Source organism: Melanerpes formicivorus, unplaced genomic scaffold (genome assembly GCF_026170545.1).
Source record: "Melanerpes formicivorus ecotype bairdi unplaced genomic scaffold, bMelFor1.0.p_v2 SCAF_83, whole genome shotgun sequence".
Taxonomy (NCBI): domain Eukaryota; kingdom Metazoa; phylum Chordata; class Aves; order Piciformes; family Picidae; genus Melanerpes; species Melanerpes formicivorus.
In genome coordinates, this window is record NW_027142435.1 from 259,275 (window position 1) to 274,229 (window position 14,955).

The 14,955-nt window shown below is 47.7% G+C and overlaps 1 protein-coding gene across 7 annotated transcripts in view; it reads right to left on the reverse strand.

Moving 5' to 3' along the window:
* Positions 1 to 11,184, reverse strand: part of CPAMD8 (C3 and PZP like alpha-2-macroglobulin domain containing 8) — a 47,314-nt gene extending 36,130 nt beyond the window's left edge. For 3 of the 7 annotated variants that reach the window (XM_068164940.1, XM_068164941.1, XM_068164939.1), the window contains exons 1-13: positions 11,003 to 11,184; positions 8,574 to 8,725; positions 7,338 to 7,360; positions 6,216 to 6,381; positions 6,014 to 6,066; positions 5,560 to 5,577; positions 4,400 to 4,454; positions 4,183 to 4,296; positions 3,565 to 3,649; positions 3,193 to 3,301; positions 2,503 to 2,730; positions 1,968 to 2,138; positions 1,478 to 1,606 (exon numbers count right to left, since the gene is read on the reverse strand). In XM_068164940.1, coding sequence (XP_068021041.1) covers positions 1,478 to 1,606; positions 1,968 to 2,138; positions 2,503 to 2,730; positions 3,193 to 3,301; positions 3,565 to 3,649; positions 4,183 to 4,296; positions 4,400 to 4,454; positions 5,560 to 5,577; positions 6,014 to 6,066; positions 6,216 to 6,381; positions 7,338 to 7,360; positions 8,574 to 8,725; positions 11,003 to 11,085 — 1,386 coding nt within the window. In that variant the 5' untranslated portion in view covers positions 11,086 to 11,184. Of the gene's footprint in view, positions 1 to 1,477; positions 1,607 to 1,967; positions 2,139 to 2,502; positions 2,731 to 3,192; positions 3,302 to 3,564; positions 3,650 to 4,182; positions 4,297 to 4,399; positions 4,455 to 5,559; positions 5,578 to 6,013; positions 6,067 to 6,215; positions 6,382 to 7,337; positions 7,361 to 8,573; positions 8,726 to 9,078; positions 9,189 to 9,633; positions 10,556 to 11,002 lie in introns of those variants that run through there. The other 4 variants (XM_068164944.1, XM_068164946.1, XM_068164945.1 and 1 more) reach the window with 4 other exon arrangements.
* Positions 11,185 to 14,955: the final 3,771 nt, after the last annotated feature.

Here is a 14,955-nt window from a genome sequence, read left to right on the forward strand (position 1 = left end):
CACTCCTTCATCAGCCCAGCTCAGAACAGGAAGAGCTGTGGTGGGGGTGGGAAGAGATGTGTGTTTGATAGCCTGCAGTGGGACTGAGACTGTACTTGGGGATTTGTTTGATAGCCTCTGCAGCTGAACTGAGATTATGCTTGGTGATTACTTGCATATGGCAAAGACCAATCCAAACACAACCAACGTGGCATGGAATTACTAGGGATAGATCTGAGGGAAAATTTCAAATTAGACAAGTCTCGGTATCAGTTTGCAGCTCTGGCACTCAAGGAGCTGTTGAGCACACAACGAAATGACAAGAGAGCTTCTTTTGTCTGGGTAAACCCAGCCGATGTTTACAGCAGGCTTCAGAGCAACACAGAGACCACCTGCACTTTTTATGCCCTGAAATCCACACAGAGGCACTCACTGAATACCCTGGAGACAAGATCCCCCAGGTACCACCAGTCCCAGCAGCACAGACACCAGGACAGTCACAGGCCAGGGCTGGGTCATGTCTGGCTCAGCAATAAGCCTTCTGAGGAGCAGCCAATTTTCCTCTTTCCTAGGATATGAGGAGCAACTCGTGTCGAGTAGGATTACCTCAGCAAGTCCTGACTCTCCTGACATTCAAAGCACAGCAGTGCCCAGGCAAGGCTGTTAAGGCTGAAGAGCAAAGTTAGAGCCCAATGAAATCCTTTGAAAAACTGCCTTCTTCAGCACTACCACAGCATTAGCATTCCAGAAGGCACAGATGGTACAAACCAAAGGGGCACAGACTAAAACACAATGAGATGCTAATGGTTAAACACAAGGAGAATGCCACAGAGTCCAAGAAGTGCCCCATGACATTACATACTTGAAGTATTAAGAATTCCCCAGTGCAAATGATGAAGCAATTCATTAAAAAAATGAATGTAGCTAATTGGAACACCCAGTAAGAGTTGGCAAAGCAGGGGAACAGTTCCCACATCAGCTGCTCATCCAACTCCTTGCTTTCCCACAGAAGAATTAGTTCTAATCAGGTTATAACAAGAACAATGTGTTCAGATTAGCAGTGTATAATCCCCTTTCCATACCTCAGGAAACTTGTAAAAGATTAATTAGCCATTAAACTTCCATGAAATGTAATGATAAAAGAAAAAGCTCATATCTTGGATACAAAGAGTCTGAAACCCACCTGATGGTAAGAGATATCTAAGTGTCTCTATGCAGAGCAAAATGCAGACCCTGGGAGCATCTGCTTGGGGAGAGAACAAACCCTGAACAAGGACATGAGAAGCTGTGCAAAGCGTCAAGGGTACCTGTCTTAGAACCCTGTGAAGGCCACACTGAACAATTATTTGGTGGCTAAAGTGCAGCTACTTCAACTTCTGTGCAGAAACAATCACAGTCCAGGATCCCAGAAACAGAGGCTAGAAAGATTCAGTCAGAACAAAGGACTCTGAGCCAAGATATGCAGCAGCTACCACGGTGGGCTGTGAAGCCAGCGTACCTGGAAAGGTTTATCTGGTGCCTGGAGCTGGATGTGACACTTGCTGGGTGAGTACCAGCTGCTGATGGACAGGTAGCTTGGCAGATACTGATCTCCAGATGGTTTCCCATCGATCGCCATCACTTTGGTCTGGATAAAAGTCACACCTGAGTGTTAGGCAGGCACAGACAGCCCCACTCGTGCTCCCACCCTGCACCCACAGCTCCTGCCTCACACGCCCTAGCTGCTCATCTCTTGTCATCTTTACACAGCAACAGCACCCTCCAGATATCAGACACCAGTATAAAGCTGTATTTGGACAGGCATTTTGTCATGATGGTCAGCATCAGTCCTACTGCCAGTGAGAACAAAGCCACTGTCTGCTGCATTCAGCTCAGGAAACTGCAGTGGAAAGGCAGCGGTTCTGTCTGCAGCACTGGTGGATGCAGTGCTGGTTTGACAGGATTAGTTACATTAAAGCCCACTAATCCTCTCAAGAGCTTTCACCCACCTCCAGCCAGACATATTGGGCAGCTGTAGGGATGGAGGGGATTTCAAACTCCACCAGGCCGTCTCTTGACACCAGTTCACTTGTGTAAACGTTGTCCTTTGGTGTGAGCTCAGCTTTAATTCGGACAGTGACTCCATCAGCTGGACTCCCATCAGGGTAAGTGACTTCCACCTGCAGAATGTTTCAGATATGGAACAAGTTACACATTGCAGACAATTCCAGCCAACAACAGAAGCAGCAGGTGGGAGAACCACACCAAAACAGGGTGGGATGCTGGGATCAAGTCGGTGTCATAGAACCATAGAACAGTTTGGGTTGGAAGGGACCTTTAAGATCATTTAGTTCAACCCCCCTGGGCAGGGACATCTCCTACCAGCCCAGGTTACTCAAGGCCACATCCAACCTGGCCTCCAGGCTTGGAGCCTCCACAACCTCTCTGGGCAGCCTGTTCCAGTGCCTCAGCACCCTCCAAGGGAAAAATTTCTCTTAGTATAATCTATGAGCCACATGGCAGTGTCTCTCCTGATCATTTTACCTTTCCTTTGTAAGGCAGTCCAGGTTTGAATTGTTTTCTGGTATCCTTGGAATACTTGATGTCAATGAGCTGTTTCTGAACAGGTGTTGAGTCATCAAATGTGAGCTGCTTGCTCCCATCAGAGCTGATGACTGTGGCCCAGATGCTGACAGTGCCTCGGAAGTGCTCTGGGACGTCAGCTGGCATCATGTCTTTGACACAGACATCGAATGCAGCAGAGCCATCAATCTACAGGGGGGGTGGGAAATGGAAACAGAAGTTTGTGTGCACAATCCAAAAGCATCTAGAAGCCAAATCTGAAGTGCAGACACTTGACTTGGCAGCTGTGTTTTGGGAGGATGTGGAGAGGAGAGAACTAAGTGTGGAGAAGGAAGGAGGCAAGAGAACACCTTTCATCTTTCTCCCCTACTCAGACTCTGGACTAGTTATGTCCCAGTCTCCTATTCTCATGTTCTCCCTCAGCCTGCATGCTCTAAACCCAGATTAATGCTCTAGCTAGGAATTCTTATCCTCCAAATCACAAACATACTCCATGTTTTTACATTTTATTTTCATTATGTTGGGCCAAATTGTCACAGTTATAACTTATTTTCTGCTCTCCCATCAGCAAGATAAAAAACAGCTGTGGTATTAGCATCCAAAGGTACAGATCAGGCACTTTACGGCAGCTGCCTCGGAGGTCTCCCTCACCTGTGTGGTCTTGAGGACAGGGTGTCCCACTTCATGCCTGTAGTACCCTACACCATTGATAGTCATATTGACTATTAACTTCCCTGTCACTGGTTTTCCAAACGTGTATCTGAAAAGGAAAGAAGATCACTCATAGCTTCCAGCTGGCTTTGGTGTTCCCCAGTCTGTCAAGGTAGGTACTGTGGGACCTACAACATCACAGCTCTCCCAGTTTGTGAAAGTGCTTCATGAAGGCTCTCACATAGGAAAGCTCATGAGCAGAAATCCTATGAAAATGCTGCAGCACAGGAGATCCAAGCTCCAGAGACTGCATTCTCCTGGTCCTGTACTACAATCCCTAGCAATGAAACTGGATTTGGGACAGGTTCCTACCTGGCATGGACAGTTCCTTTTTCACACAGTGAAAGGTCACGGATGTAGCGAGGGGGGTCAATCATCAACTCAAACTTGGGTAATACTACAATGAAAAGAAATACAACAGAATCTTCTCAAGGAGATATATGGTCCAGACTATGAAGCACAGCAGCTCTGACAGGGTCTCAGCTTGTCATCAGCTAAGGCCAGGACAGCCAACGTTGGACAGGACAGCACTCAGCAGGGTGAATAAGCAAAAGGAGCAAACCAAGACCCTCTTGGAGAGATGGCCTTAGCAAAACACCCTGAGATGTTGACTTCTTTTCAGAGGGATCTGTGACCCAGGGTTTGAGCCCACGCTCAGACACAGAGTTGGAAGGACAACTTGCTACTGACTCTGCCACACCATGCTGGTAGCACAGTTGAGCTGCCAGTGTCCAGAAGCACTTCACAGAATCACAGACTGTGTGCTGGGGGTGGTAGCAGCCACTTTCCATTAGGGGCACTTTGAGACTGAAGAGGAGGGTAGCAAAAAACTAATTCCAAGTTCCAGAGGGTTCTTCCAGTCAAAACCATTTCACAATGTCTTGTTCTGCCAGGTGGGTACCAGGCTGAGCTGATCTGGGCACCACTCACCATATTTCTGAACATCAAAGGATTTGTTGTAGGTGTGCCCCTGCATTTCAGCAAAGATGAGCCACTGCCCAAACACTGGCTGGTCAGACAAAGGAAAAGTCATATTTACAATACCTGAAACAGGAAACAACAGGCTGTGAGCTCAGTGTCACCCTGAGCCCTTGGCAAGACTTACTGAACACAACTCAGGAGCAAAAAAAATAAATCTGAAACTTACCACAACAAATTGGCTTCAAATTGTTCCACTCTATCATACGAGAGCCCCGAGGATCCTGCAGGGTGGTGTGGGAATGACAAACATCACAGTCACCACGAGTGTCACTGCTGTGCTGAACTCAGTTTGCAACCAAGAACTTCAGTCTGCAGCAGGCACCTCACTAGCAGCTCAGACCTGGCTAACACCTGCCCAGAACACTCTGCAGAGGCTTCACCAGGGAATTTGCTTTCTAAACTTCAGCACCCACTCAAGGACACTGCTTCTATAACCAGTGCACACCAGTGAGCACTGCCAACAGCAGATTTTCCACCTGTCTTAGGCAGCTGCTTTGGATGAGATGAGCTGGCCCTGCAGACTCTTTCTACTCACGAAGGAGCTGTACAACTAGCAAGACAATTTGTAGATGACAGAGTCAGATGAAATCAATCCTGCTTTAATGTGTGACTGAATGCAAACAGAAGAGGATGGATTCTGCTTGCTGACAGCTAAAGAAAACACATGGTTTAAAAAGGAAAAAAAAAAAAAACAAAAACAACCAACCCCCACTAGCCACAGAAGAAACTCAGGAGCACCCTGTCCTTGCCACAAATTTCCACTGTCCACTACCATCATGTCTGTGTGCAGATGAGAGGGGCCCTGGTCTACCAGCCCTGCCACGTGAAGGACAGAATTGTGTCTGCATGGGGAGGAATGGAGAAACTGAGTGGGACCACATAGCTACCAGCCCCAGTGAATCCAGCCAGTCCTTCTCAGGCTGGAAAACCGATGTAGAAAACAAGTATCTCTGTTGATGATAATCACAGAATCACCAAAGTTGGAAGAGACCTCAAAGATCATCAAGTCCAAGCTGTCACCACAGACCTCAGGACTAAATCATGGCACCAAATGCCACGTCCAATCCCCTCTCGAACACCTCCAGGGATGGTGACTCCACCACCTCCCTGGGCAGCACATCCCAATGGTGAATGACTCTCTCTGGGAAGAACTTTCTCCTCACCTCCAGCCTAAACTTCCCCTGGCACATGACAAAGCAAGACAAAGATCAGCAAGACACAGGGCCAGAGATGACTGCCTGGGTCACAGCTGGGAGTGGCTTGCCCAAGGCTACAAGAACCTTGCAGCTCTGCAGGGTGTTTGCTGGAGGCTTGGCAGATACTCACCACCACATAGGCTTCAATCTGAAAGGGAAAAATAAAAGGCAAGCTTTGACACAAAGTTATTTGCTTCTTGTGACAAGTCACACAGGTAAGGCATGGTGCACAAAGTGACAAAGCTTCGACCACAAGCCTGAGAACCACATTTCATTCACACTTCTAATAACTGGTGCAGATATGGGCACGACCTAAAGGGAGTGTAAGTCTCTGAAACACTCTAACTGCTTTGGCATAGTCATAAGGTATTTGCTAGAGCTGCAGAAGTGTTTAGTCTCCTTCAGCAGTAAGGTGACCAAATGCAAAAGGCCTCAGTTGTGGATAACAAGAAGCAAACAGGAGACACGTCTGAAGAGGTTACAAAATCCAGTGGTGTTCCTGTACAAACACACAGCAGAACAAAATGCAGGCTCCCAAGTATTCCATCAGATTTTACAGGGAGAAAGAAAGCAGTTTTCTTTACCCTGTCATTGACTGGTCTCAAGTCAGAAGCCACCATAAAGAGGTTTATCAACACTAAAAAAGGAAAAGAGAAAATTTTTTGGCCACCTCAGCTGACACTGAACAGAATATCTCATCTCAGAGCTCCCCCAACCCTCCCCACTACCCCCCCAAAAAAAAAAAAAGGCAGCCTTAGGATGTGGAAAGTTCAGAGGTCACTTTACCTTTCTGCTTGGGTTTGTAGATGGGTTTGTCAGTCTGGATGAACACTGATGACCCTTTACTGTCAATAGTTACTGTAGTGTAGTTGTGGAAAATGTACCCTTCCTCTGCTAGGTGCCGGTTGCCCCAGACTTTGAGATGTGCCTGGCCACGGAGCCCTGGAGGCACCTATAGAAAACAGACCACGAGGTAAAAAAGACATGGAAAAGCCTTTGAGCTTGCTGGGGAGTAGAACTGACAGTGAAGTGAGCAAAGAGCTGCCACCTGCTGAATTTCAGTGTAACTCTGTGTTAGTAATAAAAAGAAAATTAAGAACATACTACAGCCTTTGCAACATCTGAACTTCAAAGAAGGCAAAGTGGTGCTAAAAAACATAGCAGGAAATTCTCCTCTACCCTTTCTTTATCACTCAAGCAAAGTGATATTTGATCTACATGTGCAGCTTCCACTGAAGAAGGCTACACAGGGAAATCAGCGTCACTAGGGAAGATACAACCCTGCTGATAGACAGGATAAACCAAAACACAGAAATCCCCAAACCAAAGTATTCCTGTGTGCACATTTCCAACCAGTTGCTCAGAGAAAGAGAAGGCTTTGGAAATAGTGTTAAAAATTACCAAACAAAAAATCTGATACTAGAGAAATCTGCTAATGGGAGGCCCTCATCTGAGCACGAAGCTCACCTGGATGCCTCTGTAAGCTTCACTTTATGGACTGTGCTGATGGCAAAATACTGCCAATGCCAAAGGCTAAAATGCAGCTCAAATTGGTGAGAGCCCACAGCTTTTGAGGGGCAGCAGAGACACAATGGACTTGTGTGGTCTGCCCCAATGCTTCACATCACTCAGTTCCCAGCACATGGTGCCATTCCTGTGCACTAATCACAAGAGACGGTGAGCAGTGAGCCACAGATGCAGCTATTGGTTTGCTTCGGTGGTGTTAAGGGCCTGGCAGATGAGCTATGATGGATTAAGCTTTGCTCTTCTCACTCTCCACTCTTCTGAAGGCTGCTTCCTCCATACTATGTGCACCAGGACGTGACCTGTGCTTGTGCCACATCTGTTCAGAGAGCAAGGCTTGCTGTGGTTGAAGGCAAGTCCCATCTTCAGACAGCTGACACTCACCTTCAGTTTAATTGTTCCTTTATCTAAAATGAGAGAGAGAAAGAGAGAGAAAGAGCTATTCTTCTCCAGCTGAGGTACCAATGTTTCAGACTCTGCAGCTGAGTGCAAGGAGACCTTGTGCCTCATGCAATACCCCTTCATTGTGATTTCACCTGAAATCATTGTCCTACATCATGTAAAACAATCTGCAGTGTAAGTCACGCCTAGAAGAGCTCTCCAAAATAAACCAGGTCCACATTTATTTACAGTTTTGGCCCAAGGTACTCAGCAAAGTGCTCTGTGGTTAGAGAGCACCATCAAGGCTGAGGTCTCAGCACAGGGCATCATCTGGCTGTAAAAAGGACCTGGCCTCTTTGGGGACTCGAATAATTCTCAAACACTCAAAGAAGATATTTTCATGGCTGGACACAGCCATACCTAAGATCTCTCTTTGCCATGTGCTGTCCACATGTGTAAGCATCGCTCCTTTTGAACCATTCAGCAATTGCCATCCAGTTTCAAAGATGACAAGGGGAGAATAAAACCAGAGTCAATCTGTTATAGGAAAGGAAGTGGCTTTGGTACAGCTCCCAGGTTTGACACACAGAAGGGTTAAGGAACCTGGCTGCCTGAAGCTTGCCTAGATGACAGCTTACACCACTACTGGCAGCCCTAGAACAGTGCCACTGAACTCCATTTTCACCAATGTTAATTCATTGAGGATTAAGCTGGACATAATCAAAACGCTTTTTGTCTTTACACACAGCACAGAGAGTTGTCTGTCTTGGATTTTAAAGACTTCAGCTGCACAAATACCAGCACCTCCCACAGCACCACTTAGTCCAGAGAAAGGAGACTGCATTTCCAGTGCTCATTTTAACATAAGGGCAGAAAGTGATGAGGTTGTTGTAAATGTTATACTTTGCTTTAAAGTCAGCTTAACCTTATTCCTTGCACAGCTCTCCAGGGTCAAGCATTCGGGTTTCAAAAGGAAATATTTTCACTATAAAAGCCTTGAGCATCAATTATCTAGAGCATGTATGTCTTGGTGTCTCAAAAACTACGTGCCCAGGATGTTTGAGGTCACACACATCAGAACCACATTACCACCATCAACTGAGAACATTTAGCAGTAGTCAGTGAATTAAACAGTTTGGCTGCAGTTCTGTTATCACCTACAGCATTCCTCAAAGAGACACTGAGGAGCTCTGATGGCAGCTCAACTCTTACAAACTAGGTCTGGAGTTCAGAACTTACCCAGAACTGTTCCGTGGCCTTGTGACACTGTTTCTCCTTTGACCACCAACTGAATCTGCACCATTGTCTCCGTGGCAGAGTTAAAGATGGTGACACTTATCGCTTCCTCCACACCAGATCGGAAAACAGAAGGTGCTGCAATCAGATAGCCCCTGAGGAGCAAAGTTGGAACGAGATGGTTAAGAAGAGCAACAAAAATCTGATCATCACTTGTAAGCCACTTTACATATAACAAAAGAGCAGACTGCTCTGTAACATCCCTGTGGGGTCACATTTGTAACCACCAGCAGTCTGAGCCTGCATCTAATGTGCATTATAGAACACAGAGTGCACATAGAAACAGAGCCCAAGTGTTTTACAAACCCCTAGTATTTAAATAAAGACAGCAGTGTGGATGTTTATTGCATACCTAACACATTTTATTTTGTATTATATATAAATAAACTAAATACAGAACCAGCTAATCATTAAAAATGCTGAAGTTCAGGAAAGAATAAGGAGGTACCTGACCCTCCAGCTGAATTTTGGAGGTCATGCTTCGGTTTGAAACCGTTTAGATACTTCTAATATTTTTTCCCCTCGGTGATTTTTCATGGCTCCATTTTCACAGATCAACTTGATGCAAAAAAAACAAAAAGAAGTAACTCTCAGTGCTGACAGTTGGCATTTTCTAAATGGCAGACTCACATCCATGTACCACATTGAAACTCCCAACAGATACAGAAGCAGAGACTCTAATGGCAAGGCTGAGCTCCAATGCTCAGCTCTGACACCACAGGGCTTTGGTTTTTCCCTTTTATTTTTTTTTCCCAGAAAATACCCTGCACGTTTAAAAACCTTGGGAAAAAAGGAATCATTTTAGCAGACAGGCACAGTTTGAAAGCCATCCTAGATGCCCTCCCATATACACCACAATCCTTGTGTTTCTGCATGGAATCTGCCCCATTTCTGTGCTGAATGGCATTGTGCCATGAACTTGTCAGCTAAAAGCATTACAGACTCTCAGCTCTTTGATGCATTGGGCTGGAAGCAACATATTCATGCACTCTTCATGACACACCTTGCTGGATTTTTTGTACCCAACAGGATTTTTTAGAACAAGGGAATTCCTCAGTTTCTCAGTCCACGCCTTTCTACAGTTCCATGAGCCAGATTGCTTTAGTTCACGATTAATTATCATTCTGAGATGAGGATGACAGTGTTTTACAATCTCCAAGTCACCTTTCATCAAATTCCAATCCCACGTTTTTCTCTCAGCAAGCCTCATTGCCATGGAGATCCCATTACCCCCAAAGGAAGATCAGATCTCTGTGGCATCTGAGTTAAATTGCATGGGGTGCTTGCAGACTCAAAACCTTAGGGTTGCCGGGTTTCAAAATTCATCAGAACAACAATAAATAACAATAAAAAGTTACTACTTAGCCTGAAAATTCTTGCTAAGAAAGACATAGACGATCTAGTTGCAGAGGGACAGCACCATCTGCATCCAGTATGAAATGATTAGATTCGAACTGTCATATCAGCACAGCACTCCAGGGCGATATGTGAAGCACATGGACGCACACTACTCTCATCTGCTGTGATTCTGAAGCATCATCCCCTCGATAACAGCTATTTACTACTACATATTTACGTTGGCAATTAAACAGTTAACTTGACAGTGACTGGACGGATCTTTGACGCACGTTTTACTAACAGCTCTGTCAGGTTACGCCAAAACCTGACAGGATCTAAAACATTTTCTAGTAAGCAAGTGAAAATAAGTTCTCCTTGGCACTCAGTTAATGTAGCTACTGACGGCTGTAATGAGCCTGGGATAAAGAACAAAGCAAAACTTAACCGAAGTTCACATAAAAGCACTGCGACGAGCTGCGGATTCAGTTTCTAAAAGCCAGAGAACTTTCCCCGCAGCGAAACGTTTCTTCCTGGATGATCTTCCCCACAAGAATGCTTCACATGCTCTCTGAGAGCAACCAGCGTTGCCTTCAAGCATCCAGGCGCAAGAGCAGCCCCTGTGCAACACCCCGGATTCCTTAAATAATTGCTCGCAGATAAAAGCCCTGCAGCCGCTGCCTGGAGGAGCCAGAGGTAGGTATTTTTAAGGAGGCTTTCTTCTTCATTTTTCCTTTTGTTGTATTTTTCCCCCCGTGCTAAGCACTTTTGCACCGGCGAGCGCAAACGCGCTGCTGCGCGTGGACCCGCCGCAGCTCGCCCCCGGCCCTCGAGGGGACTCTTCCCAAGCTTTGTTCGGCGGCTGGCGGCGAGCTGCCGGTTGGACCGGGTGATCTTGGAGGTCTTTTCCAAGCCTCGTGATTCTACGGCACAGCCTCCTCCGGAACCCCGAGCAGAGCGGTTGGTCCGTCCCCCCGCCACCCTTCACGGGGAGGTTCCCCTCCCGGCGCAGGGTGCGCGACCCTCCCGGTACTTACTGCCGGTCGCGGGGCTGGGCTGCGCTCAGGCTGCAGAGGGTCAGCAGGACCCCCCAGGCGCAGCCGGGCTCCTTGTGGGACATGGTGCTGAGAGTCCCAGGCCACGGTGCTCTCCTCGGGCAGGAGCAACCTTTTGTTCCCGGCGAGCGCAGCCCAAGGCTCCCCCACCGCCCCGCCGCCGGGCTCGGCTACCCGGTGCCTCTGGACGCCGCCGCCCCCGCCGCGTCCCCGCCCCCGGGCCGCCCCCTCCTGGCCCCGATGCCCGCTCGCCCCGGCCCCGGCTCTTTGTTTGTGGCTCCCCGCCCGCTCCCGACAGCGTGCACCGGGGGAGGGGGCCGGGGCCGGGCCCTAGGCCCTGCCTGCCCCCGCCCGGTCCCAGGTGCGCTGCCCGCCCGGCGCAAGTTCCCGGCGGGGTCCCAGCCTCATCCTCCGAAATTCTCTGTCCTCTGCAGCCTGGACAGCCGAGCCTGGCCGGCCCGGCTGCCATGGCAGCGGCTCCCCTCCTGCCCGGCCCAGTCAGCGCCGGACACCACCTGCCCTGTTGTTTTCAACACTGGGCATCGTTTGCTTCAAAGGGGTGGGGGAAATGCTTTCTTCTGCAGAGTAGTGATGAGAACGTAGAAGCAGTCAGGACCAATAGAGATCTATTCACTACAGCCAGTCCCTCACCCTACTGACACCAGTAGGGCCACACCAGTGCCCCACACACTTTCGGCGTGGACAAGTGACTGGGATTCCTAAAATGCCAGGAGGAGTAAATTCCATTTTCTGTAAACGCAAGAAGGATCTGAGGGCAGCGCGGGTGGGAGGGTGAAGGTGGCCAAGGACCTGCTTGATGAATCAGTTTTATACAAGAGCAGCCCTTCCAGAACTTCCTTTAAACTCCTAACCAGTACCAGATGTGGCTCACAGGCTGCTGCTGGAATTCCAACACCTGTTGCATCACACCGAATAGGATTCATTTTGGCAGGCACAGAAAATTCCATTTCAGTAACTAAATAGTTTGAATTGATATCCAAAGCCTTTTTCTTTTGAGACCAGGGTTGCACATGCTTTCATAATTAGCAGATGGGTTGTGGTCTTTGGAGACTGTGATTGCTTGGTATTTCTGGTAGTCAGTAAATATCAAAAGGAAAATCTTCCACGAGGAAGGAATCTTTCCTGTGAAACTAGTTAATGATTCCAGAGGTGCCTTCCAACCCCACCATGCTGGGATTCTGGGATGTCGTGAGCACTGCTACTCTCAGCTGCGCTTCCTTTTGCCTTTTCCACCCCTCAGTTGCAAAATTCAGCTCAATGAGACTACTCACAAAGATCAAGTGGTAGATCATAGCCTTGCTATTTAGCCTCTGCACTGACTCAGAATGGGTATTTATCACTGGCTTGTCTCAGAGGCAGCAGCCCTGAAGGCACAGGAGGCACCCTAACGTAGTAAAGATTCTGAGAGCACATCGATCGATCAGTGATCAGCCGTGCACCTAAGGAACCAGCCTGTGAATGACTTCGCTTTGCATCAAGTCCTGCACTCAGTAGGTTTCAGCAGGTGTGTGGACGTTCCTGTCATTCGTTACACACCTCCAGACAAGAATTAGGTCTTAGTTAATTTTTACAGCGCTGTATTCATGATAACACACACCACACACCCCCCCTTATTTAACTCCCTGTTTTGTTCTCCCTTTGTGTTTCTGTGACAGCCTCCTGCTAGCCAAACACAGATAGCTCATGCAGGAGCTGATAACTGCAGGACAAGGGTCCTATTGGCTTTGTCATACTCCTGCCACCTTTCAGCAATGGGGACAATGTCTTTTTACTGCAATTTAGCAGTCCACATACAGAGTGGTAGAAACAAGCCTGATCCTGCCTCTGTGAAGTCAAGCATCTCTAGAACAAAATTACGAGGCAAGAACGATTGAAGAGCACATTCAAAACGAGGCTCTAATCTCATTAGCATATATCAACAGAGAATATAATCATTAAATGGTTCTGTCAAAAGTCATAGAATCACCAAATCATTAATCCTGAAAAAGACCTCCAAGGCTGAGCTCAGCTGTTGAAAACACAGCACAGCCTCAGCACAGCCACCATGAAACCATTTCCCAAAGCACCACATCTACCTGGCTTTTAACATCCAGGGATGGGGACTTCGCCACTCCACTGGGCAGCCCATTCCAGGGATGGACAACTCCTTCAGTGAAGAAAGTAGCAAGAAGCTCGGCAGGTCTTGCCCAGCCATTATCACAGAAACACCTTGAGAGAGAGGTGTCTGAGCCCCCTCTGCAAAACTCATCCTCCGCCCTGGTGCTTGTGTTGCAGATCACACACAAATGCAGAGGAGGAGACAACCTAAAATAATTTCTGTGAGTTGAACAGGAGTGCTCACATAGTCACTGGAAATCCTCTTAATTGGTGTGGCCCAGTGGTGCATTTCAGAGCTGTTAGATCTTCTGCTCTGGAACTCTTTGCATGTCCTGGCAGTCACAGCCCAGTCATGGTTTGTTTATCGTATTCCCTGTGAGCTTCCGGATCTCAACAGTGGCACTGACTCGGAGGCAGGGAGGGCTGCAGTAATCCAATAAGTTCTCATTAGGTTAAAATGCAGAAACATCTGCTGGGCTCATGAGCTGCTTGCTTGCTATTAACAAGCAAAGAATCCGCTCGATTTGAACCTAGACTGAGCAACGTTTTGGGGCTGGGGGGTGTTGAGGAAGAGAGAAACTGACCTCAAACATCTCCTGGGCAGCAGCTCCACTACAGTGCACCTCAGGCTCCTCAGGTTGACTTCTGGTGACCCTATCTCAAGGATCACAAGAATTGCAGAAAAAAAATGCTTTCACTCAGTGCTCCTGAGCTGGTGGTCAAAATAGTGAGGTGAGAGCAGTGAAACCAGGGAGAGCATGGTGAGAGAAATACCAGAATCCAAGCAAGGCAACCTCTGCAGTGCAAACCTGGCTTACAATTACCAATTGCTTTTTAGAGAATTAAAGAGATTTTTGCAGAGGATGATGCTTTCATTTCTGTTTTCCCATCCAGGGTCTCAAACCTGACTGGTTCATTTCATAACTCCGTTCATTTTTCAGAAGAGGAAAGACAAGCCTCCTGCCCCCCTCCTCCCAAAACAAGAACAGCACACAGCACACAAACCTTAACTGCTCAGTAAGAACTGGCCTAAAGGGTGAGCATGTAGGTAGTGAGCATTGCACAAACTCAGCTACAACAAAACCAGTTCCACACTGATGCCAGTTACAGAAGGGAGAACATTATTAATTCTAGGGGAAAAAAAAAAAAAAAGAAAAAGAGAGAGATTGATAACCTGAATAAAATGAGTCTTAAGTTTAGGATCCAAACTGACCCTGAGTGTGCAGCACCATCAGAGAGTGGCAAACAAAATCATTGGTGTCACTTCTGCTTAGCTCCTGCTCTAGTCCTTCTGCAGCTCTGTGGTGTGTTTGTGCAGTGCTAAACATGGCAGCATCTAATTCTGTGGCTCTTACAAAGTGGAGGAGCCTAAAACACTTCTGCAAAAAGCCAAACCAGAATCACTTAGAAAACACATTCAGGGACATCAAGCCGGAGCAGTCCTGGTGCAAGCCCACTGCAAAGCCTTTGCTGGAGAGGCTGAGCTGCTCTAAGCCTTGTTCTAACACCCGTGCGAAGAATCACCCCAGTGCTCAGCTGAAGGAGCAGAGTAGCCAGAACGCTCAAATCACTGCTGAGGAGTCTTCCGAGACCAGCAGAGTACAGCCCCCAGCACTGCCCTGCTCTGCGACCAGTTCCATCAGACAGCAGCCTTCCTGCTGACGTCTCCACACACGAAAGCGAGCTGGCCGACAGGCAGCCGGACTTAAGCGCCTAGCAAAGGTCCCCATCCAGTGGCCGGCTGCGAAGGTGCAGCTCCTGTTCTCTGCTCAGAGCACGGTCCTGCCGCGGGCAGCACGCAGGTAAGACCCAGGCAG